A 24,506-nucleotide genomic window follows, 5' to 3' on the forward strand; every position below is an offset into this window, starting at 1 on the left:
CTAACGATTGGCGATTGCAGGCTGGGGACCCGGAGATGTGTCCGGAACTGCTGTTTGGCTGTCTTTCTGATTATCGCGTTACCCGAGATGGGGAGAAGGTCTAGAACATTTTCACCCCAACACACCCAAACCACCTCCCGTCGATGCATGCACGCGCGCGGGTGCCGGTGTTTTACCGTTTCACTGCACAGGCAGCACGGCCACCAGCCCACCACCACGGTACCACTCGCAATAACTGCCATCATTATTCGGGCCCGCCTTTCTCGACAGGCTTCACCGCATCTTGGCCTTCCAGGTTAGGTCTCACAAGGTTACAGAGGAATTTGCAAATTTTTCCGGTTTCTTTTCAACTGGAGCCCGAACAACACCAACTGCAACAGTCAGCAAACATGCCCTCGAGATACCTCAGAGTTGCACTGGCAGCCACTGGCAGCCCACAACATTCCCCGCTTATTATTTTCAAGTTTTTAGAGTAATTTATGATACGATGTTTCTTCAACCGACATTAGGGCAGAAGATGCGAACATGCATGCATGGCTTCCCAACTCGCTTCCCAAATGGTTGGCGGCCTGGTTGCACCCCCGACAGCGGCCATCCACCACCGGCGTCGCCGTGCCGCTCACCCCCGATGTTTCTGCATCTTCACCCGACCGCCGTTTGAAACCCGGGGAAGCATGTCGCCGTTGGATCCCCGAACGCCACCGGAACCCTGGGCCACCCCCTCCTTTACGAATAGAGTTTCTTGGAATTTGCAGAGGCTGCAGCGCCTCAGTAGCCCCTCAGTGACCCTATGGTCGACCTGGGCAGTCAGCATGCCTTCCCGATCCGTCTGCACGCCGAGAGCTGAAATGGCGGTCGAGACAAGAGGTGGCCCAATCGATGCATGGCGGCTGCACTGCTCCGCCTCAACTCATCTCAGCAATGACGCCAGACGGGGCTCCCAACCCAATCACCACAAGCGATCCCGTCGCTAATGCTGCCGGCGAGTCCAGCACAGTGGAACGGGGGGCATGGCTTGCATGAACATCCCGAATGGCCGTCACGTTACGTTCTGACATGGCGCCAGGCCGATGCGGCAGACTTCGTAGGGCTGATGGTCCACGGCCAAACTCCCCAAAGCGAGAAGTCGGCGATGGTCCACACCACCGTGATGTTTCAGTAACCGGGTCCCCGAGATCCGGCTATGCACAAAACAACAGCCAAGCCGTGGCCATGACCAGGAGTGATATGTAGAACGAGACATAATACTGCTACTCTTGAACGTCTTATATAATCCCTTACATCGCCGCCTCGGTTGTTGGTGTTGTTTAGAATCTCGGAGGCAACATCTACAATTCTACTTCGACTCCACACTCATCATCACTCCCAACTCACGGTAGCACACACACAAATACACGTGATGGCATCATCGAGGACCCTCATATCGTCGCCGCCCGATTCCCCTGTTGCGGGGCAAAAGCCTCGGCAGGTGTGGACCCCGGATGAGGACAGACTCCTCTCGGAAGCCGTAGCAAGGGGCAAGTCGCCGTCGATGAACCAACCTATCCCCGCCCGCAACTAACACGCCACAGAAACCCAGAAAGACGGCCCCATAAGCTGGCACAAGGTCGCCTGCCACCTGCCAGGACGCAACAACAAGGACTGCCGGAAGCGCTGGCACTACAGCATTGCCAACACGATACGCAAGGGCACGTGGATGCGGGAGGAAGACGAGAGGCTGCGTGAAGCCGTCGAGCTCTACGGCACGCGCTGGAGCAAGATCGCCGAGGCCGTCGGCACCCGCAACGGCGACCAATGCTGGAAGCGGTGGTACGACTGCCTCGACCCGCGCATCGACAAAAGCCCCTGGACACCCGAGGAGGTATGTCACTACACTCCGCCCCCGTCTTTCTCACCCCAAACAAAACCAAAACCTAACCATGCTCCCACCACCAGGACGCCCTCCTCCTCCACCTCGTCTCCCAAACCGGCCGCAACTGGAGCGACATCGTGCACCAGCACTTTCCCGCGCGCACCTCGCTCGCCGCCAAGAACCGCTACAGCATCCTGCGCCGCAAACAAGACGGCCTGCCCACCTCCACCTCCACCTCGCGGGGCTCGTCCTCGGTCCGCCACGCCAAGGCCCGCACTCCGGGCGGTGTCTCTCGGTCCCCCGCTCCGGCGCCGGCTACACCCTCGCTGAGCTCGAGCCCCTATCTGGGCGTAGTGGCGACGCCGTCGACGACAGCGCTGTCGACGCCCGAGCCGGAGGTGTTGGGGGGTGGTGGTGGCGGTGGTGGGGTGCAGGGGGGAGATTGGATGGCGTTGGCGGCGGCCGAGATTGATGAGATGCTGTATCGGGGGGCGCAGGGGATGGGGATTGGGGGGGGGGAGTTGGATTTGGATATGGAGTTGGAGTTGGATTTGGATCGGGGGTTTGGCGGGTTGTCGACCGGGTGGGTTCAGCAGCAGCAGCCGCAGGGGTATCAGTATCAGGGGCTGGATTCGTGCCAGCAGGCTGGGGGGTTTGATGCGAGTTTGGTGGATCCGAGGATGCAGCAGGAGGGGTATGGGAATGGGGAGTATTATGCTGCTCAGGGGCAGCAGCAGTTGGGGGTTGGCGGGTATGGGTATGACGGCAGCAATATGTTGGGGGTTTATCAGGGGGGCGTTCAGATTCAGGTGACGCAGCCGGGCATGTATGATGGGAGTAGTGGGCTGGTGGGCCAGAGTCAGATGGGGAGCTGGCAGGGCGGGTACGCTGCCGGTGGCTGGTGAGGGTTGGGGGTGTTCTCACATATCCCTCACTGCTGGCGGTGGATAGGGATGGGACGTGTACATACAGACAAGAAGTTGTCTACTTTGAGTGTCTACACCCAGCGCTCCGAACAGTTCAATTTTTTCAGTTCAGTAGTTCAATCCAATCAATCCAATCCAATCCAATCCGGCCATTTTGGGCCTCAGTGCAATCCAGATCCAGCTCCAGGATTGAACTGAGCTCGATTGAACTTACAGGGTTAGGGTTATAAGCGACAATACTTGCCGTTATCTGATAGTGAGGTACCGAACGTTATCGATAACTAACAGTCTCGTTGTTCAAACAGGGTCAATCGCTGTTGGATTGAACTTGCCATCATCAACCGCCCTTCGACCAGGTCCAACCCTACCGCCCAATGGCTACCTCAGACACGAGCTCTACTGCCACATCCCCGACGAATGCCGCCGTCGTCACCGGGCCTGTCGTCACCACCGAAAACAGCACCTTTTCGAGGCTTGGCCATGCGCTTTCCCTAGTTCAGCAGATCGAGGCGCTTGGGGAGGACCCTCCAGCGTCAATCGTCCCCGAGCAATGGCCTGTTGTGACCTGCAAGAAGGGCCTCAAGTACGTACCTGAAAACTGGCTAGATAAGCGGCAAGACAGGCGCTCTTGGGTGTGGAAATACGGCTTTTGCGTTGCCCTTGTCGTCGATCCAACTGGTTAGTTTTATTTCTCACAACAGCGCCCTCAACGCTTATCGTTATAATAACCGATTATTTATACAGTCAAGATGAAGGCGAAAAGCTTCCATTTCGTCTGCAAGCGATGTAGTGCAACGTTCAACGCTCAATCGACTTCGGCCGCACGAAGTCATCTCGAAGAACAACACCGTATTTTTGACGATAAACCTCACTCGAATTCGAACGACCCCCAAGCTACAACATCAAGAAAACGAGCTGCAACCAACCACAGTATTAGCGAGATGTTGAGCCGCAACAAGAACAAAAAGTCGACGGCCGTGGTTCCAAGAACCCAAGGGGAGCGCTTTCGTTACCTCCTTGTTTGTTGGATGGCTACGGCAAACATTCCGTTCGCCGCGGTGGAAAACAAGTATTACCGTCAAATACTACAGCTCTTCAACGCTCCATTAACTGACGCCCTTCTTCCAAAAGGGGGGGATACAACAAGAAGCTGGCTCACAAGTATGTATCACGATCTTCTTGATTCAATCAAGATTAAGCTCAAGGCTTCTCCACATCAGAAACATCTCTCTTTCGATCTGTGGACCTCCTCTCATGGCCTTGCGCTACTCGCAGTCGTTGTTCATTACTTTGAGAGCTCTGGAAATTATCAAACACACCTCCTGACTCTGTCACGGATTACGGGGACTCATGCTGGCGAGAACATTGCACCTGGTGTTCTAGACGTCATCAAGACGTTTGACCTACAGCCCTGCCTTGGATATTTCCAAACCGACAATGCAGATAACAACGATACGGCAATGACAAAGGTCCTTTTACACCTCAATCCAACGCTTTCCCCTGCGCAAGCCATCGCCCTCAAATGCAAGGTCCGGGTCCGTTGTTTCGGGCACATATTGAACCTTGTTGCTAAGGCCTTCCTTCAAGCAACCAACAAGAAGCTCATCAAGTCCCTGGCACCGGAATCCCTGGCACACCACAACGCAGCGGAAGAGGGAAGGCTTCTTCAGGAATGGCGCAAGTCTGGCCCTATTGGAAAGCTCCACTTCCTGGTTCATCACATTCGCCGCAGTCCTCAACGCCGGGATCTGTTTTCGGATATCGCTAAGGGCAAAGTTGACAGAGGAAGAACAGCAAGAATTCGGCGCTATTCTAATCGACAAGGACATTGCAAAGCTGCAGTTGCGATTCGGACAATGAGACTCGATGGCATTCAGTCTACCACATGATCGACCGGGCAATCATGTTACGTGATCCTCTGGATTATATTCGTCAACATCGTGACCAAGAAGGATCCAGATAATATCACGAGCGATGACCAGCTTACGCCTTCAGAGTGGGTGGTGCTCAAAGAGATCCGTTGCATCTTGGAACCGTTCAAAATCATTACAAAGAAGTTTGAGGGCCGGAAACCAAACTTTGCGGACGTCGTATCACATGCCTACACCCTGCACAGGAACCTCAACGAACTCTATCAACAGTATGCCAGAACAGCCAGTCAACATCACGATTTCCATGGGGGTCCCTGGGTTGGTATACGGCCACCGTCGCCGGCCCTGGGAAACTCTCTCAATCCCGGTCGGATGCAGTCGCTTTCGTCAGACCCAGACCCAGATATTGAACCCCCAAGTCAACGTGTTGAGCCTCCAAGTCAACGGCGGTCTGGGCGAACAATCCGGCCTCCAGCTCACTTGGACGACTTTGAAGTTGACCTCCCAGCACTTGGATATCGGCCCTCTACCACAGAGCCCCACCCAGCGCCATCGCCACGCCCTCAACAGCGCGTTGTTCAACTTGGGGAGGTAATTGACGATGAAGTTGATGATACTGGGTATGCCTTTATCCAAAAGAGTCTCAAACTTGCCATTGAGAAGCTGGAAAAGTATCTGGCGATCATGGACGCCACCCCAGCTTATTGGGCGGCAATGATACTACTTCCGAACTGTAAGATGCGGTGGATCGAGCGTTTTTTTACAGATGATCCGCTTAAGTCGTCCGACATTCAAGCCCGGTTCCGGGTTTTCTTTGACCACAATTATCCTCGACCGGCTCCGGATTCATCAAACGGGTCCCGGGACCGACCTTCACATCGCCCGGCGTTTGGGTATGACTTCTATGACCCTCCGGATCGCGTATCCGTTGATGAGGTTAGTGTCTACCTCAATGAGCCGGTTCTGCCACTAGAAGAGACCCCTTATCAATGGTGGTGGCGTAATCGTGACCGTTTCCCACGGCTTTCCAAGATGGCATTTGAGTTGTTATCTATTCCACCCTGTTCAACAGAATGCGAGAGGTGTTTTAGTGCATCGAAGTTGGCCCTGGGTCATCAGAGAAACCGCACGCACGAGGAAACCCTTTGTATGCTTCAGTGTATCAATAATTGGCTGCGGATTCTAGATAGCTAGAGCAGGAGGAACGCCAGGGAGTGGTGTGACTGTTGGGGAGACCTTTTGGGGGCTGAGCGGAACGGATCAGCTGCTTCCGGGGGGTAGGCCTTGGCAGATTGAACTAAACAGTTCAGTTCAATCTGAGGAACAGTTCAGTTCAATCGCACCTCAAAATCTTCAATCCAATCCAATCGGGGACCCAGGATTGGATTGATTGAACTGTTCGGAACGCTGTCTACACCATGGGTTGCATTTGCATGGCTTGGAGTTAGGCTGGCTAAGTGCCAAGAAGGATATCGTTATAGACTTGTAATTGAATAGAAAGAATCATCAAAGTGGTCCGGTCGTGAAAAGGTTCCGGGTTTTCGTTTTTAACCACATCACTAACAGTTCAGCCGTCCAACTTAGCAACCCCCGACTCCCCTGAATCTCTTAGTCCTGACCTGACACCTGGCCCCCACGAGACCCCCGTCGTCGAGTGGGTCTCGCCCCATGACCAACATGCCAAGATGAGAGATCCTCGTCGTCTCGGCTTCTCGGCCTGTTCCACTTATCAAAAGATCTGATTAGATCTTGGTCTGTTGGGCCGACCATCACCGCCGTTCCCTAGGCGCCCAGGCACCCACAACTTCTCCTCATTTCGTTTGGTCCGCATCTCCGTCGCTGTTGCCAACTTGCCTTCACAACAACCCTCATTCCGCGATGGAGGGCACACAACTTTGCCTGCGGATGCAAGGCGCCCTGCGGAGCACATTACCAGTGTTTCTGCGAACCCTCTGTCCAACAGGGCCGAAAGCGGTCAGCGCGGACGACGACGACGACCTGGATTGGATGAATGACCCGGAAAAGGTGGAATACATTCAACAACTGCTAGAATCCCTCTTCGAGGCCCGATACATTGTTAACTGCTATAACATCGCTATTGCCATCGTCATCCTCGTGTTTACCGTGTGGCACTGGCACGCGACCAGGAGCGATAATCGGAAATGGCAATTGTTGAGGCAACGGTCAGCGGCTGACAGAGCTGACGGCGCAGCTTCCCCTTCCGCTGCGTCGTCGTCAAGCAGCACAGTGGCCGGGGCAGCAATACCACCTACGGATGCCAAAGACATCGATATCGAGCGGGTTCCTCTCTTGGCGCGTGACAGAGCATCAAGGCCACGAAAAGGGAACCAAACCAGCAAAGCAATCAAATCCTGGCTTGCGTATCAACCGCAGCCCCTGTCCATCATCAACAGGACCCTCCCGTGCAACGGGACGTCCCTATTCATCTTGGCCTGGCTGGGCCTGAACGTCTTCTTCCACTTCTACCGCCTCCCGATGCGCTGGGATTTCTTCTTCATCTTTGCCGACCGCACCGGCTGCGTCTTCGCCGTCAACCTGCCGCTGCTTTACCTCCTCAGCGCCAAGAACCAACCCCTCTGCCGTCTCACAGGCTACTCCTACGAAGCCCTCAACATCTTCCACCGGCGGGTGGGCGAGTTGCTCTGTTTCGAAGCCGCCATGCACTTTGTCAGCATGATCCTCTGGCAGTTTCTGCTCGCGCGCGAGTGGCTGATTGCCTCACGGTCCGCCCTCACCTATTTTACGCATCCCATCATCCTTTGCGGCATCGGCGCGCTGGTCTCGTACGAGGCCCTCTACTTCACCTCGCTCGCCTCCTTTCGGCAGCGGTGGTATGAGCTGTTCCTCGCGTCGCACGTCGTCCTCCAGATCGCTGCGCTCGCCTTCCTCTGGTTCCACTACGAAACCAGCCAGCCCTTCGTCGCGGCCTCCCTGCTCATCTTCCTCGCCGACCGCCTCGTATGGCGGCTGACGCTCAAACGCACCACCCTCACCGCGGACTTGCACATCCTCGACAACGACACCCTGACCCTCTCCGCCAACTGGGCCATCCCCCATCCCCCACCCCAGCCATGGTGGCCGCGCGTACCGTGGGGACATGGAAGCCAACAATCCATCCTCCACGGCTGGCGCCCCACCGACCACGTCTTCCTCACCATCCCCCACCTCCCCAGCAGCAACACCTTGACCTGGCCACACGCCCTCCAAGCCCACCCCTTCACCATCGCCTCCGCCGCCCCCCAAACATTCCCCCACCCCTCCCCATCCTCAACCAACCGCCCCCCACGCCTGGCTAACCCTCCTCATCCGCGCCCACACCGGCTTCACCCGCGACCTGCTCCGCCACGCCCAGCAAGGCAGTTGCCCGTCCCGCGTGGCGGTGCGGCTGGACGGGCCGTATGGCTCGCCCCACGCGCTGGGCATGCTGCGGGGGTCGGGGTGCGCGGTGCTGGTGGCGGGGGGGAGCGGGATTGCGGTGGTGTGGGGGTTGGTTTGGGCGCTGCTTTTTGAGGGTGATTATCAAGGTGATGAGTCAGGTATGGGTGGGGGGGAGATTGTTAAAGGAGTGGGTGCACGTGGGTGTGGGAGGAAAAGGAGGCGGGTGTGCCTTTTGTGGGTGACGCATTCGCGCGAGCATCGGGAGTGGGTGCCAAGCGGGCAGCTGGCCGAGTTGGTGGAGCGCGGGCTGGAGCTGGTGATCCCGGAGCCGACGGCCGAGGCTGGACGGCCCGATGTGACGGGCCTGGTGGGCGGGTGGATTGGCGAGGCGACGGTTGCTGGGGAGGAGGTGGGTGTGGTGGTGTCGGGACCGGATGGGCTGAACCGGGCGGTGAGGAATGTGTGTGCTGAAGAGATTGGGAAGGGGAGGAGCGTGCGTGTGGCGGTGGAGAAGTTTGGGTGGTGATTTTGGGGGAGGAAAGAGGTTGTGGATGCGACCAGGTGCACGGTAGACGAGCATGATACATATAGTGACAAGCATAGAAGTCCGAGAGAGAGTGTGTTCATGTATTCGAAGAAGAACCATAGACTTCGGGAGTTGGTTTCCAGCATATCGTGAGCAGTAATAGATTAGGTGGTTAAGACTCTGGGATTTCAACATCGGGATGTTGACGTGGTAAACCATGTTGGCTTCGGTAAGGCCACAGGCTTGTTCCGATTGTATTTCCATGGTTATGTTAGTGGTTGATCAGGTTTGTGGTCTCAGTGGTACGCCAGGTGAGAGGTCTATGACGGCAGTTAAGAGTTTCAAGTTCGGGTTCTATAATGGCATATAAGCATCCTCAGCGGACCCCGGGAGTTTAGTTCAGTCGATACCTGTACATGACATGACATACTACCTATACTTGGAGTCATCCTGGGCCTATTCTTATCCTTCGCACTGCACACACAACTCGCCTTCTACCCAACTAAAACATCACGTCCCGCATCCTTGTACCTCTAGCCTAGATAGAGGTGCTAGACCTAGGCAACTCCTAACATATCTAGGCAACATGCAGATCATAGCCATGTGACCGTTCACAACTTCGCAGGGTCTGAGCGCCATCACCTGTCTAGGTACCTACCACTACGCTCAGGCCTTATCGCCTATGTGTGAGATAGATAAGTGTATGCCTTGTGTGCCTACACAATTAGCAATAGCACGGTCCCCCGAGCTTCGTTGTTTAAGAAGTCCGCCCACCCCGTCTTTTCTCCCATTTCTTCCCATCCCTCAAAAACATCACTCCTCAAAAATAAAACCACCCAGCACCACCCAACAACACCACCCATTTGCTGGTTGGTTTTTTTCTCTTCTTCCTAGGACGGCATCTTCCCGCGTCCAGGGCTAAAAAAATAAACAACATTACTTTTCGCACCACATCACTGTCACAATGGGCAACTCGTACCAGAGAAAACCGAACACAAAGTACAAACTTCCAATCCGTAAGTGCCCCCTAAGATCCCCGTAACACTAAAAGTCTAACAATCTCTTGATTAGAATGGACAGACGAAATCCGCCACAAACACTGTGGTGCCGTTGACATCGGTCGAGACGGCAAGCCTAACAAGGCTCATCGGTGTAAGGCGTGCCTCGCCGTCAAGGCCCGAGAAAGCAAATTGCGCAACGGGCCTGATGATATCAAGCTTGGAAGGGAGGAAAAAATGGAATTAAAGTTTGGTGATGTCCAGCAAAAGAAAGAGAAATAAATAATTTTTAAAGAGAAATCAATAGCTATATTTAATACTAACTAGTTATAACTAACTACAAGATTGTACTATCAGTTAGTTCAGCATGGTTAGCAACAAGCTAGAGACTATTTGGACAGAGATGTGAATTTCGGATAGCACCCCAACTTAACCCATACCGGTGTTACACAGCAGCTATAGAAGACAAGCAACAGCAGGCCAGCAGTATACCAGTATATAAGCCCCATCGTTGCGAGACTGTAAGCCTAACAAAGTCCGCCGGTGCAAGGCCTGCCTCGCCATCAAGGCCCGACATAGCAAATTCCGCTACGGCCCGACAACATCAAGTTCGGGAGGGAGAAGATAGAATTGAAGTTTGGTGATATCCAGCAGCAGTCATAGCCTGGTCAGTTGGCTTGCAGCATATATTTTACCCGCCACGCAAGCCACGTCGTCACACAAATACCAGAGTCGAACATCAGTGCACCCGACAGCCACCTGCCAACGGGCACTCGGGTTCTGTTAAAAGAAAACGCGATTCCAATTCCAAACTATCCTTCCATCTCACCGCCAGGGTATCTGTCTGCATCATCCACGGTCATTCATACACATCACCACATCGCTACCTATCGTATCAACATCCATCCATTAGCACCTCCCCCCAGCCCCACCCTCATCACCACAACCCCCCTCCCCCCCCTTTCCTCCCTCACTCCGCCTCATATTCCTCACCCTCCACCACAACCACCACATACCGCCTCGACGCCACCTCCTCAAACCCCTCACCCCCCAACCCCCACCCTCAACCTCCTCCGTAACATGCACCGCATGCCCCCTCCCCCCTGTACCCCATCTCCCACGCCACCCGCCACCATCCTCGCCGTCCCATCCACAGCATTAATAGCGACCGTATGATGGCGATGGCGCTCCAGCAGGGCCGGCGGGGCCGCGCCCTCAGAGAAGACCACGACGCGAGCGCTTCTGCCGCACCCTCTCAACACCACCCCCACCGCCACCATCACCATCACCGCCATTGCCGCTCCCGCCGCCTGCGGCCGTGTCCCGCTCCTCGTCGATCACGTACAGGCTGCCGGCGGCGAGCAGCGGGTCCGTTGCGGGTGCGTGGGGGGCTTCGCGCATGACGTATCGTCGTTCGGGGGCCGTGGTGGTGGTGGTGGAGGTGGCTGATGGTCGGCGGGAGGTGCTGCTGCTGGTTTGTTGCTGTTGAGGCTGCTGGATGGGGGGTTTCGAGGGAGGCTTGGAAGCGGACGGAGGAGGTGGAGGAGTCGATGCTGCCCGGGCCGGCGGTGGTGGCGACGGAGAAGTTGTCGACACTGAAGTGGCGGCGCTGTGAGCGCGGCTTGCGGTCTCCGTCGCTGCGGGTGTGCGGTGATACGTCGTCGGAGCCTTGTCTCCGCGCGTAGCGGTCCTCCTTGTTGCCGTAGCCCTCCGCATGTTCGTGGGGACCGCCGTTGGAACGGTCATTCGCCAAGAACGGCGCCGACTCCTCGTCGGAGGCCGGTCCTAGGCGGCGAGTCCGGGTCTCAGGGAACGGGTTCCCAATCCAGCCTTGGAGGAACAGCAGGGATGTGACGCCCGTTGCGGCAGCAAGTACGGCCAGGGACTTGGTCATGGTCTGCCAGCCCCAGAGGTAGCTAACGGCGCCAGCAAAAAGCGGCCCGGCAAGGCTGCCCCAAGCGTTTGTAACGCTGAGAAGGACAGTCGCCTGCGCTGTGGCGCTCGAGGAGTCAGGCGTGGAAGAACCCAAGACACTTGCGATTTCCTTCGACAAAGGGTCTCCGCAGAGGCCAGTGGCAAGAGAGATGCCGCTAAGCGTCAGGAGAAATGCATGCTGCACAAGCTGGGTGTTATCTTTGAGTTGGCCCAAGTAAAGGAAGGCAGGGAGAAGAGCCAAAAAGCCGGAGGTGGTGAGAAACCGGGTTGACTTGGGCACGTGCTTGGCCAGAGTGCCAGAGAGCAGCCCGGCAACGGCAGCAGGGGCTGAGAGCGGAACGAACATGTATCCGCTTTCGAGCACCGACCAGTCAAAGTGGCGCTGGACGAAGAGCGGAAGGACGCTCTGTAGTGCCGAGGCAATAAGACCAACGACAAGATATCCGCCCAGCGCAACCGAGAGCCGGTTCCATATGGCCGCAGCAGTGAGCGCTCCGGAAGGGTTAGGCTGGCTCAATTCTGCAGGTATCGATGTGGGCGAGATTGACCGCGAGGACCTCCTGCTGTGAGTCCCAGATGCCGAAGCTATCGTACCGTAGCTGCCACCTTGTAGTGTTTCCGACTCAAGAAGCCCGGTTGTCTCGTCCGTAGAGCCAGTCCCATTTATGAGAGTAACACTGGCAACCATCAAAACCAACAGCATATCGAATGCAATGATGGCATAGGCGAAGTAAAACAGGGCGTCAGGGCTGTAATGGTCGTGCAAATAGCCGGCGATGAGGGGCGCTGTCGCCATGGCGGTGCTCTGTAGGAAGGCAGGCGAGAGCCACCTTATCTCGGTGATTGCTGCGGTCGCAAGCAGCCCAGACGATGCCCCTGTGAAAGCAGCTGCCGCAAAACCCTGGAGAGCACGCGCCAGGATCAACAACGAGAGGTCGGAGGAGAACTGCAAGAGCGCAAAGGCAGCTGCGGCACAGGCCCAGACCTGCAAACAGCACAGCGTAGCCTTTTGGTCCCTGCCGTGTGATGAAGGGTATCAAAGCTTTGGGGAGAGGGTTAGCTGGGTACTCAACATGCCCAGGTTGCTGACCGAGTGCGGAACTCACGAGACACCACAGCAAAGGCACCACCGTAAGCAGCGACAAGAACTGATGTCCATATCTGGACTAAGGAGGAGAAAACCCGTCAGCAAATTAATCCCTCCCCCAACCTTCATTATGCGTACCTTGTTGCTGGGGGACATGAGCTTGGTGTTGCAGGATGGTCGGAATTATAGGGATAGCCTGATCGATCCAGTCAGTGGGAAATTGGGAAGGGCCCAGCAAGCATGTATTCGGGGGAAGGGCAGACTTACGAGACCCGAGAGGAACACATCCTGTGGTTCATGACGGTGGTTAGCAACGGGCAGGACAACTGGGATTGTCCAAGGCGCATCAACTCACGGCGAAGGCAGTAAACCTTCCCAATACCACGAGCAACGACATGGTGCGGGGTTCAGGACCCTGGCTCTTAATCCCAGTGCAAACTGCGGGTGGTCTAAACTCGATATCGCCGTTGTGGTTGGCGAGCCGGCGTTTGTGCCTGTGCCTAGGATCGGTGGAGTCCTGCTCCGGGCTGGCTCCGGTCGAAGTTCGGATGGGATCTGCAAGCTGTGACGCGCGGAGCTCGGGTCGCTAGGTGTAGAGCCTTCGGTAGGTATGCTTATCGAGGATATTTATGCTACCATTCTGCGAGCTTGCGTGGGCTGGTGTGTTTCCGTCTGTCCCAGTTTAGTCCGTCTCGCGTGCTGTGCGTGGTTGTGGTGGTGGTGGTGTTCGTGTACCCCTCGCGTCAAGATTAGATGTTTTAGGTGGTTTTGCTTCTGGATTTGTCGCGTTCAGGCACTCCAGTCCCAGGTTCAGTTCCGTGACCCCAACTCGGCCGACCAGCACAGAAACCGACCACCAAACTTCAAATCACCGGGCGAAGATGAGAACGCAGAGTTCCTCAGCTCCCTCCAGGGAGGAGAGAGAGGGGCAGAAAAAAACCGAGGGCCGTTGTTTGGTTATCTTTCACAACAGCAAGACCTCAGCTGGTCACACCCCAAGCTGTCAGAGGGGCATTGGCCAACCAGATGCCTGTTTCTCCCCCGAGACCCCCAAACCCCCCCGCCTCCAGCACTCAGCACCCCGCCTTGGGCTGCATGTGGTTTCCTCGATTGGATGAACCGAGCGCCAAGCTTCTTAGCTCGCGCAACTCCCAAACTTCCAGGATTCCTCGAAATCGACGGTGTCCCTCGCCATAAAATGACGGTATCTAACCTACTACAGCTAGACTGTCCAGACGCCCACAGCAAAAGTTTGCAGCGAAGTACTTCGTACCCCCAGCTCTCCCCCGGATACTAGGAGACTGCGTTGTAAGATGGATCGATTGACTCACTACCAACCTGGAAATGTAGATAGATCACTTAAAAGCGTGTCACGAATATGCCAACAGGTGGGACTCGGGGCGCGGGACGCCCCGAGCCAATCGCTAGGCGGACCAGTCAGGACAAGGAACAGGGACATCAGTCAAGCGGCAAGGTGCTAAGGTGCTATGGTGCTAGGACAGAACATAGCACATAGCAACATAGCACCTGGCGTCCCATAAGGAAAAGTACGGAGATACTTCGAGTCCTAGAAAGTATATAGCCACGAGTTCTGGAGGACTCTGGGAGTTCTCCAGTTAGCAATCACAACTACAGTTCGCTACAAGCTCGGAAGCCTACTGTTGAGACAAGTCTTTGTTGTGCACCCTCTGACTGCACCGAACCTAAGCACCCTTGAGAGATTACCTTCAACCGAAACTGAACCCTAACAGGACAGGGTCCTGGAGTAGGTTCGTCACACGTCGTATACGCGGGACTATAAGGGATTCGCTCATGGCGGCCTGACTAGGTATGGTAAGTAAATCCGCACGGGACTTCATTTAGGTACCCCTACCATCATGGACTGATCAAAACAAGGTTTCGCAACCCAGCGTCCCGACCATCCGCCGCTTGCCCTCCAAGATGTTCCCAAATCGCTTACCTACCCTCGACACCACGTTCCAGTCTTGCGCTCCGAGATGAGAAAAAACACCAATCACATAATTCAATGGCCAGACCTCGGTTGGTAATGTAAGGCGACCCTCAGAAACAACCACATTTCAATATATAAGGCCAGCTCCCGAGATTCGGACAAGAGACGCCTGGCTCTACGCAATCCGAAAGTCCCGTGCCGCAGCGGCAGCATTCTCCCACGAGAGCGCCTCGCCGTTCATGATGCCATACACGAAACACTCGCCCACCAGCGAGTAGACACCGGGCACCGCGCCTGGACGGAGCAAAAACGGCGTACTCCCGCCATGCAGCACCGCAACAACATCCCTCACCTCGGCATGCCACGGCGCCAGCCCCATATACCCCCGCTTCGACACCAACAGCCGGCGGTGACCACAAACCGCCCGGACCCGCCGTGCGTACTGCCCCACACACCCGGGACCGGCCCCCGGCCCCACTGCCCCAGCACGTTTAAACCGCTCCACAGCATAGTCCCTCAGGTCCCGGAACGGATTCCGTAGCGGCGCCCGGTGCTGCTGCCGCTGCTCAGAAACGGCGGTTTCGGCCATGTTGCCCGCCGCCGCCGCCCCTCCCGCCGCCGGGCCGTACCAGCGCTCGAGCACGACCGCATGCTCGGCAGGGGCGCTGCGCTCGCCGGCAAAGTCACCAATATACGTCCGCCAGAGCGCCGCGCGCCGCCCACCACCCCCGTCACCGCCCCCGTCCCCATCTCTGTCTCTGTCGCCGCCATAGGGGTCGGGGCACGCCACCGGTGTCGTCAAAGCCAGCGCCTCCCACTGTTCCAGGGCGGCGATCTCGGTGCGCGAGGCGGGTGGTGGCTGGTCGCGCTCGGGGTGCCAGGGGGTGCCGAGCGCGGCGACCGCGTCGAAGCGGATGCCGTGGAGGACGAGGGTGTGGGGGTCTGGGTGCGGTTGGGGCTGGGCGGGGAGGAGCTTGGCTGCGCCGTAGCGAGGCCGGGGGCTGGAGGCGTCGTCCTCGAGCTAGTCGAGGAGGGGGGATGGGTCGGCTGCACTGCGGCGGGCCCAGTTTGCGGACCAGGAGGGGAGATGAAGGATGTTGTTTGCTGTGGCGCCCTCGGTGGGGGTGGGGTTGGGGGTGGGGGTAGGGCTGCGCTCCACACGCACGTAGTTGAGGATGTCGAGGGTCCCGCTGTGTCGTTATCATCTTGCGGGCGAAATCTGCGTATATGTGTACCGCGCTTTATGGGGGTGCTGTAGTCGGGCACCATGCCCGCTTCGAGGATGCGAGGTGCCAGGTTGAGGAAGCCGTAGATCCTGTCTCTGGGGTCCTCGCACTCCAGCCACCGGAACTCGTACAGCAGCCCATAAGGGTTCAAATCCCGTTTCCCGTCGCTCCACTTTTGACGAAGTGCGTGGATGGAGTGGTAAAGCCTAAGAAAGTCCATGGCCTCGGGACGGACTCCCTCCCCGACATCCCCTCCCCAGCGGAGTCTCCCAGGTGCCTCCCACGTCCACTCATGCTGCCCAACCACAAAAATACAATACGCCGAGCCCAAGAACCGCTTCCTGAACAAAAAGACAGGCGCGGCGGCGTCCGCACATCCCAGTCGGGGCAAGGAACCCCATAAATTCCAGCGCCCTTCACGGCCGACGACTCGCCCCATCCGGACGCATAGCTGGCGCGCTTCGGCATAGACGCGCGGCAGAATACGCCACCGCTGCTGCTGCTGCTGATGCTCCGTCCCGCACCGGTCCCTTTGGTCCAGGCAGACGGCGTCGATCCAGATGCTTCTCGGGGACCCAGATGGAGGCCGGAGACGGCGTAGCGCTGCTAATATGGGCTCGCTGACGGGGATCGGCGTATCGTTGAGGGCGGTGGCTTTGGACTTGTTGGCGCCCCAGAGGTGGGTGAGGATGTCATACTTGGGGGCGGACGACAAGGGGACTGTTTCGAGGCGGCAGCGGATTGGTGCGTCGAGGGGTGCTGGGAGTAGAACTAGTAACCGGATTTTGTCTCCGCTTGGATCTTGGGGGGTGTGAAGGAAGGGTTTGGCCATGGCTGAAAGCTGGTGTTGTTGAAGGAGGTGTGGTCTTTTTGGTGGGTTGGGTGCGGCTGAAAGACACGGACCAATACTTTCTGGGTTTCTCTCCATTCACCGCATAACCCTGCATTCAGTCATGACACCGAACCAAACGGCTCCTATTACGTGGGAATAAAAGTTGGCTGGCCATGGAATAGAAAGAATGGTAGTTAAGCGTTGGCGCTATATTATCCAAATTTACAAACAACGACCCTGGTCTACCGAACCCCCCCACCTCCGACCCTGCATATGGTTCTCCCTGAGTTTACTTTTACTTTTTCTGCTTTTCTTGACTTATTTTCCTTTTTAATTCAGCCTCCTTGTCCGTTTGAGGGTGCTCGTTCTCGAGTGTATCCGCCATCACACCCCGTTACCTGCGATCTGCAAAGCGACGTTGACCCGAGCGCCGAGTTGCATTGACCCGTCCTACCGGACTATTGCCCCATCCTCCAGGTCCCTCAAAGTTACATTGACATGGTTGCCAGCGCCTGAAAGGTGAAGGATGTGGCCAGTGGCAGAATGAAGTTCGAGAAGTTGTGCCAACGGGGGGTCTATACAAGGGTGTGAGAAAAGTGTTCCGTGAACAGGGAATTGAAACTGGGCCGTCAGAAAGGGATAGAATTCCTGGTATTAGTGGTATTTGCAGCAGCACGTGTACGCGCTGAAGAAGATGTCGAACTTCCCGAAAAATTTGTGCTTTAACTAAAAACAATTGCACTTGCAAGGAAGTGAGAAGCCATCCCATTAAACAGCTAAAGATCCATGATCCAAACTACCTACATAAGTTCCGAAACCCCCAAATCCAAAACCAGACATCAGACTAACACAGCCCGGTGGACAAGCAAAGCGAAGTTCCGACCCCAACATCGCTATATTGAAGACCTCACGCCAATCCATGCACACGTAAGTTACATGATCCTAGCTATTAAGCGCTGCCAAAACGCGTCTTAGCAACGCAGCGGAAAAAGCCTACTTGCGGCAAGACTCCCCCGTCACCTGTACAACAGCTTTCGAGTTTGCCGGCTGAACCTTGTTAGGGCGAGTCGGCAAGGTGGTGGTAGCACCCAACTTAGTCTTCGTGTTGTTGCCAGCAGTCTCTGTGGTCGTTTGCTGGCTTGTCTTGGCGTGAGTTGTCGCGAGCTTAGTTGTTGTCTTCTTTGGGGATGCCGTGTTGGAGGCCAGCACCTTGGATCTGGGGGCTCCGCGGCTGTTTTAACACGACCGTCTTTGGGGGCGCCGCCTTAGATGTAGACGTGGTGGATGCCGCCGTCTTTCATGCAGTGTTGGCTGTAGCCTCTCCTCGCCTCCTGTTTCTGTATTAGCTCCCGAGTTCCTTTCTACCCTTTGGTGTTGTACAACGACGGCCAGATCTCTGATGAGCGTAGCCGCCACCGCCGCCCCCTGCCGGGGTATGGATAACCACCCCTCATTCAATAACCACAGATTTTTCAGGAGACCATGATGTCCGGTTCCTCCAAAGAAGGAACTGTACCCCCACGCCACCAGAGGCTCCAGCTCCAGCTCCCCTATCTCCGTTTCAAGGCGGTCGGACCTCCCGTTCGGCTTCCTGCTCCTCGAACTTATGTTCCGCCAAATCTGAATTCTAGTCTGCCCGATTTCTTCCCACAAGTGATCACGTCTCCTGTCCCGCTCTTTCGCTGCCCTCCGTTCCTCTTCTTCATCGTAGATCTGAACTCTTCGGTTACGTTTGACTGCGGTTGCGCTGTCGAATATGCCCATGAGAATTCCCTCGTTCTCCTGAATCTGCCTTTTAATTGCATGCATCAATTCTCGGGTCCGTCTAATCTTGTCGCGCAGCTGGGCCAACGGGGCCAGTTGCTGGTGTCTCTGCTGCACGACGCGATTGAGGTTCCGCCGTTGCTGAGTTCGCACACTTTTCAACTCCTGGATCCGAGCCAAGGCTAGATCCTTTGCCCCCCCCCCCCGGGCCCTTAGTCTCTCGCGAAAAGCTCATGGTCGTCAAGTGGTTGTTCCAAAGCTGCTAGTCCTGGGCACGTCCTCCTACTAGGTACCGAAGTAGTTAGGCTCAGTCAATAACACGGGCCGACATGGGTTAGCCAGTAGGCGTACCTGAGATATGTGAAGGGACACGGATACGAATGAGTGCCTTGTAAAGGTATGATGGTTTTTGTCCAGAAAGAGCGGTACAACGTATGCAATCGGATAGAGTAGGTTGTTGCGACTAGTGAGACAAGAATCGCGGATCTCTAACAGCGGCAGAGAGCTTGTTTCTTATACAACTAGCGAAAAGGCTCAAGCATGGGTGCCTCTGCTTCAATTTCGATATGAAGCAGGCTGCTGGGCAGATCTATGTGGGCACACCACGGGCACACGGGCACTGGGCCCCGACGAACTGAGACAAGTAACAACATGAAGCTAGGCCACAGACCACCAAACCTAGAGGCTAACTAAAGGCCCGTCCCCCCATGTTTCGGGGACTGCCCATGGGCACACCTAGTTGGAACCACACGGCTAACGGCGGTCGCGCTGGTCGGGTGCAAGGGCTCCCGCTTTAACCCCTGGTATTGCGTGAGGACTTGGCCCTAGAAGGCGCCCAAATCAGCCTCACCTCCGGCGCAGCTGGGGTGTACCCCGGCAGAACTGTTAGCCGTACAGCGAGCTACTTGGTCGAACAACTCGGCGATGTGACAAGCCAGGGCCAGAAACCTACAGAACCGGGTCAACGATCCCACATCTCCTTGAGATGGGCTTATGTCCAGCTATCCTAGGCCCATGCTTTGGCCCTTTCATGTTCCACGCTACCTACCAACCCAACCCTCTCTCTCCTAATTATGCCTTCTGTCTCGGGTCCCTACTGTACGGCGGCGCGGCCCTGTCTCGGACTCGGAGGACAAAAGCCCTCTGCGGCCGCATCAAAAACATGCACCAGTGCAGCGATGGGGGCCAACAAGTCCTCAACATAGTTTGTTGGCCCGGTGGCCCGTAGTCCAAAATGAGAGAGGTGGGGTGGTTGACCTGGTCACTTGGGCCACGCTGTCCGACTCGGTTCGTTTCTATTGTTGACTTCAATGTTGTTTGTCCGTCCTTGCCGTGGTCGTGCAGTTTGGACTCGTCGGAGCCGCAAAAAAAGCCGAACTGACCGGGTATGCGCCATGGCACAACAGGGTCGGGGACGTTGAATGCCGTTGATAACTGGTGAATTCCAGTCTTGCTGCACTTGCCGGGCCCGGGCTGTGTCCCACCAATGAGACAGCTAGAGTATTGTGCCCGTAGCACGCAGCGGGCTTTTCTATTTTTGTCGCGGCTTGCGTGCCAACAGCCAACAACCAAGATCCAGACACGGGCGGCCCGAGAAATTCAAGGCTGTGGTTACCTCCCTCCCCAAGGCATCGAAGTTGGCCAACCCTCGCTCTTTCAAACACCGCCGTCTAATTACCTCACACAGATTAAAGGCCGCAACGCACATACGCACAGCTGTGACAGCACTGTAATGCCCTCTACTGATTCCAATCATCTTGATCGAATATTCTTTTGAAAACTGCGTTCAATATGAGGAGCCAAATGAAGACGGACGAGATTGAAGCGGAGCGGGATCGATGGGTTGCCGCTCTCAACGATAGCGATATCTGTCACCTCGCCTCTTCTTTCCGGGGCGGCGACCCGTGCACTATCTTCCAGCCACGCCAGAATGGCGCTTTTAATGTCTGTTTCTTCATCGAGTTCAAGTCGCCTTGGCAACGCTGGGTCGTCCGGATTCCCATACCCATCAGTCTTCCCAAGGTCCTGTTGGACGAAAAGACTGAAATCGAAGTGGCCACGATGCGGTAATGGTTTATCCTTCCCCCGCGGCCCGTTAGGGTTCCCCTTCTCGATTCCTGCGTCCTTTTGCCTGAAAGATCCTGGGCTGAGTATGAAATAGGTACTTGTCGGCCAAAACCACAATTCCTATACCCAGAGTACACGCCTATTCATTCTCAGACACGGCACCGAACGGTCTGCCCTTTATCATCATGGACTTCGTCGACGGCCGCAGCCTCAAGGATCTTGGAATCAAATCTATTGGCGAAACCTGGGGTTCCCTGATCTTTGCCGGACCTCAAACCCCTGCCGCAAAACACCTCCATCGACAGCTGGCGACCGTTTTACGTCCAGTTACGCCAACTCGAGTTTCCCAAGATTGGAGCCTTGGGCTTGTGTTCGCGTGATGTGTCAGCTTTGACTTGCGACCCTCGAGAGATCAGCGTCTGTAACCGGCCGCTCGCGATAGATATCGTGTTGGAACCAGCGGTATTTCAAGGCATTGAGCAGATCACTGAAGGCTTGGGTCAAAAGGAACGGAGTAGAGGGTGTTGATGGCTGTCAATTGCAGTGCTTGTTGTTCGTTGTTCTTATTCAACTTGTTGAACTGGTCTAATTTTCTGGCGACCAGTAATTTGGTTGGCCCCCCGGGTCACGTGACCCAGGTCCTAGGCGCAAGCCGCTCTGGGCTTGTTCTGACACACCCCCTCAGGAGGCGCCCCGTGCCTCCTGTCCTAACTGGGTAATCATGAGGCTGAATGTCCTCCCGTGATCTTCATTTCTCGGTGTTTTCTTTCTATCCTTGGCCCGTTACTCCGTGCTTGGCGGCCCTGCTTGGGTTTTCGTCAAGTGAGTAACTGGATGTCCTCCAAATTCAGCATCCTGACGAACTCCTGGTGGTTGTCTGCGTTGAGCGCCTTGGTCAGGCCGTCGGCCACCATTTTCTTGGAAGGCACGTATTTTACGTGGATCTTCCCGCGTTGATATTCTTGTCGGAGCCAGTGGTTGTGGATGTCCACGTGCCGGAGCTTCGTTTGGAGGACGGCGATTTCTTTCGTCACAAGGGAGATTGTGTTGGTATTGTCGCATTCGAGAACCAGGACGTCGTCGTCGAGTTTGATCGCCATTTCAGCGATCAGTCGTTGGATAAACAGTCCTTCTTTGGCCGCTTGCGCCAGGGCGAGGAGTTCTGCCTCGGTGGTTGAGGTGGTTACTGTGTCTTGCTTGCTGGCGCGCCAGGCGATGAGACCTCCGAACAAGGTAATTGCGTAGCCCTGTGAGCTTTTTCGGTCGATGGAGTTGTCGGCAAAAGAGGCATCGCTGGCCACTCGGAGGTAGTCGCCACCGCCTAGCCTCAGAGCCAGAGACCTTGTTACATGCAGGTATCGCAGGACCTGGTCCGCCGCGCGGTGATGTTCTGGTCCAGGGTTTTGATTGAACCTGGCCAACCGGGCGACTGCGAAGGCCACATCGGGGCGGGTGATGACCGCGGTATAAAGGATGGAACCGACCTTTCGCTGGTACAGGCGGGTTGATTGCCTCGTCGCGATCCCTTCGTATGGCGGAAGCTCTCGCAGGCCCATTGGTGTGCGGGGGAGGTCGTCAGACTGCGCCAACTCGGCGATCTTGTCGATGTAAGCCGTCTGGGACAGCCAGATGTAGCGTCTCGCGCGGTCGCGGTGAATTTCAATGCCTAGGAACCAGCGAAGGTCCTCGCCACCAGTGAGCTCGTATTTGGCCTTTAGCCCACTGATCGCTGCGTTGGCGATATGGCTGTCGTTTTTGCGATACGCGACGACGATGTCGTCCACGTAGAAGAAGATGAGGCATCCTTTCCGTATCATCATACAGGGCTCGTGGGGTAGAGCCTTGAAGCCGAGTTTGGTCAACGTAGCTGTCAATTCCTTTTGCCAGAGGAGGGGAGACTTCCTGAGCCCATAAAGTGCCTTCTTGAGCTTGAGGACCCTGCTTGGCCTCCGGTAGCCTGTGGGCATCTCCATATAGACATCCTCGTCTATTTTGGCATTGACGAAAGCGTTGACTGCATCGAATTGCTTGAGTTCCAAGTCGAAGCGGGCGGCTAGGGCCAGGACTGCCCGGAAGGACCGCACTGCGAGAGTGGCCGCGTAGTTCTCCTCGGCATGATTGACCCTCTGTTGGTCCCCACGGACAACTAACCTCGCCTTGCATTTGGCCAGGAAGCCGCGAGTGTTGAATTTGTAGGTGTAAACCCACATGCAATCGAGGATTTGATTGCCCTGTATTTGGTCGCTGTGGCGCGACACTTCCTCCCAGGACCCTGTTTTCTCATGGCTTTGCAGGTGGTCTCGTTCGGCCTGGAGGAATAGGTCGGCCAGTGGGTGCCGCTGGTGTCGTGGCTTCCCTTTTCGTGGGTTGATGACTGGGAAGTGCGGCTCGACGAGGTCATGATGCCGTTTTGGTGGGGCCGGAAGCTGAGATTGATGGAGGTTGTTGATACTGCCTGGCTGTGCCCTGGCCACGTTGATCTCAGCTATGGTGATGGTTGCGGAGCCCGCGCTCTGGCGTGGTGGCTTTCGTTGCCTTCGGGCGACCTCGGCCCTGGTGGCCTGGGTGCTCTCCACTACTGTGGGCGACGATTGTGTGCCTGCGTGGAAAACTGCGTGCCACGGCTCAACTCTACGGCGACGTCGTACTGGTGGGCTAGTGTACTTGGAGATTCTCATGCCGTGGAAAGCTGCGGCAAGCAGGTCGCCTGGGGGCGGCGTTTGTGGTGGTGTCGGGTAGAAGTCTTCGAAGGTGGATGTATGGTCGCCTTTGACGGTGATACTGTCCAGTATTTCTTCCTCCTCTTCGTCGATCACCTCTGTCACCCCCTCATCTTCGAAGGCTGCGGTTGTTGATACCACAGTGGCGCCTGTGCTTTGTGCCTCGCTATCTTCCTCTTCTTCCTCCTCTGCGATGCTCTTGTCCTCGGTCGTGTTGGCGTTGAGCCATTCTTTCAGTTGTTCGAGGTCGACTTGTGCAAGGTCGTTCTTGATCATGTCAATTGATCCTGAGAACACCTGCTCCTCGTTGAAGACAACATCGCGTGTGCGAACGACCTGATTAGTGACAGGATTCCAGATACGGAAGATGTTCGAGGAATCGTAGCCAACGAGGTATCCGATCCATGCACGGGGAGCCAGCTTCCTGGTCCTTTCAGTGCCTTTGAGAGAGCCACGCGTCAGCGCGAATGCCTTGCACCCATAGACCTTGAGGTGGCTCTGATTCGGTCGTTGTATTCTGGTCGGGCTGTCGTTGTCCTTGCCTGCCAGACCTTCGTGGAACCGCTCGTACGGTGACTTCCAATCGAGGATATACTTGGGTGACCTGTTATACAGGTAGACTGCGGCCTTTGTGGTCTCATTCCACAACTCTTCAGGGAGGTTGGCGCCGATGCGCATGGCTCTGGCCTTTTCCTTGATCACTCCGCCGGCACGCTCTCCGCCACCGTTTTGCGCAGGAGTGTCGGGCGCAGAGGGCTCAATTTTCATGCCCTTGAGGTTGCAGAAGTCCACAAGGATCGTGGCGTTCGCGAATTCGTTGTCGCATTCCACGATCTTGGGCTTGATATTGAACTGCGTTTCTAGCAGCTGGAACAGGTGCTTCAAGGCCGCAAGGACTTGCCTCGCCTCACGTCTTGCAAGGTAGTAGTCCCAACACATACCGGTCTCCAGGTTCCATCTCTGTAGTCCTTGTTGCACGACTAATCTGGCGTTTAGCCTTGCCTTGCCCACACCCGTCGCATTGGACGGTGGTAATGCCTTTGATGCGTGCGCCCAGGGAGTGATTGACCAGGTGTTCTAATACCCTGGGTCCTGGGTGGCCTAGGCGGAGGTGCCAGGTCATCGCGTCTGCACTGCTGTCAGCTCGTGAGGTCCAGGAATTAATCTTCCGCTTGCGTGCTGCCATTGCTGCGGCAGGGACCTGTTCAGGAAGGTGTTCAACCACGAATTGATCGTAGTGAATGCTAAGGAAGCACAGCGTTGAGCCGTCATTCCGTTGGAGGCTGTTGCGGCGGTTGTCCCACCAGATGCCACGCCTATTGAGTCCCTTTAGGGAGATGATATTGCACGCA

The 24,506-nt window shown here is 56.1% G+C and overlaps 7 protein-coding genes across 7 annotated transcripts; 3 read left to right on the forward strand and 4 right to left on the reverse strand.

Moving 5' to 3' along the window:
* Positions 1 to 1,399: 1,399 nt before the first annotated feature.
* CHGG_06104 (uncharacterized protein) lies at positions 1,400 to 2,757 on the forward strand (the record flags this gene model as incomplete). The annotated part of the gene is made up of 3 exons (XM_001222198.1): positions 1,400 to 1,468; positions 1,580 to 1,861; positions 1,936 to 2,757. The coding sequence occupies 3 exons, from the start codon at positions 1,400 to 1,402 to the stop codon at positions 2,755 to 2,757; spliced, it is 1,173 nt and encodes a 390-aa protein (XP_001222199.1).
* A 395-nt stretch (positions 2,758 to 3,152) lies between these two features.
* Positions 3,153 to 8,180, forward strand: CHGG_06105 (uncharacterized protein; the record flags this gene model as incomplete). Its single annotated transcript, XM_001222199.1, has 5 exons — positions 3,153 to 3,456; positions 3,523 to 4,553; positions 4,920 to 5,585; positions 5,836 to 5,926; positions 6,613 to 8,180. The coding sequence occupies 5 exons, from the start codon at positions 3,153 to 3,155 to the stop codon at positions 8,178 to 8,180; spliced, it is 3,660 nt and encodes a 1,219-aa protein (XP_001222200.1).
* A 1,358-nt stretch (positions 8,181 to 9,538) lies between these two features.
* CHGG_06106 (uncharacterized protein) lies at positions 9,539 to 9,854 on the forward strand (the record flags this gene model as incomplete). The annotated part of the gene is made up of 2 exons (XM_001222200.1): positions 9,539 to 9,590; positions 9,646 to 9,854. 2 exons carry the CDS (start codon positions 9,539 to 9,541, stop codon positions 9,852 to 9,854), a joined length of 261 nt encoding a protein of 86 aa, XP_001222201.1.
* A 627-nt stretch (positions 9,855 to 10,481) lies between these two features.
* On the reverse strand, positions 10,482 to 12,991 carry CHGG_06107 (uncharacterized protein; the record flags this gene model as incomplete). Its single annotated transcript, XM_001222201.1, has 4 exons — positions 10,482 to 10,709; positions 10,918 to 12,492; positions 12,862 to 12,882; positions 12,950 to 12,991. The coding sequence occupies 4 exons, from the start codon at positions 12,989 to 12,991 to the stop codon at positions 10,482 to 10,484; spliced, it is 1,866 nt and encodes a 621-aa protein (XP_001222202.1).
* A 1,729-nt stretch (positions 12,992 to 14,720) lies between these two features.
* On the reverse strand, positions 14,721 to 16,603 carry CHGG_06108 (uncharacterized protein; the record flags this gene model as incomplete). The annotated part of the gene is made up of 2 exons (XM_001222202.1): positions 14,721 to 15,546; positions 15,711 to 16,603. The coding sequence occupies 2 exons, from the start codon at positions 16,601 to 16,603 to the stop codon at positions 14,721 to 14,723; spliced, it is 1,719 nt and encodes a 572-aa protein (XP_001222203.1).
* A 2,835-nt stretch (positions 16,604 to 19,438) lies between these two features.
* On the reverse strand, positions 19,439 to 20,123 carry CHGG_06109 (uncharacterized protein; the record flags this gene model as incomplete). Its single annotated transcript, XM_001222203.1, has 2 exons — positions 19,439 to 19,862; positions 20,074 to 20,123. 2 exons carry the CDS (start codon positions 20,121 to 20,123, stop codon positions 19,439 to 19,441), a joined length of 474 nt encoding a protein of 157 aa, XP_001222204.1.
* A 1,129-nt stretch (positions 20,124 to 21,252) lies between these two features.
* CHGG_06110 (uncharacterized protein) lies at positions 21,253 to 24,277 on the reverse strand (the record flags this gene model as incomplete). Its single annotated transcript, XM_001222204.1, has 2 exons — positions 21,253 to 23,758; positions 24,096 to 24,277. 2 exons carry the CDS (start codon positions 24,275 to 24,277, stop codon positions 21,253 to 21,255), a joined length of 2,688 nt encoding a protein of 895 aa, XP_001222205.1.
* Between the last annotated feature and the right edge of the window lie 229 nt (positions 24,278 to 24,506).

Source organism: Chaetomium globosum, genomic scaffold (assembly GCF_000143365.1).
Source record: "Chaetomium globosum CBS 148.51 scaffold_3 genomic scaffold, whole genome shotgun sequence".
Classification (NCBI taxonomy): Eukaryota; Fungi; Ascomycota; class Sordariomycetes; order Sordariales; family Chaetomiaceae; genus Chaetomium; species Chaetomium globosum.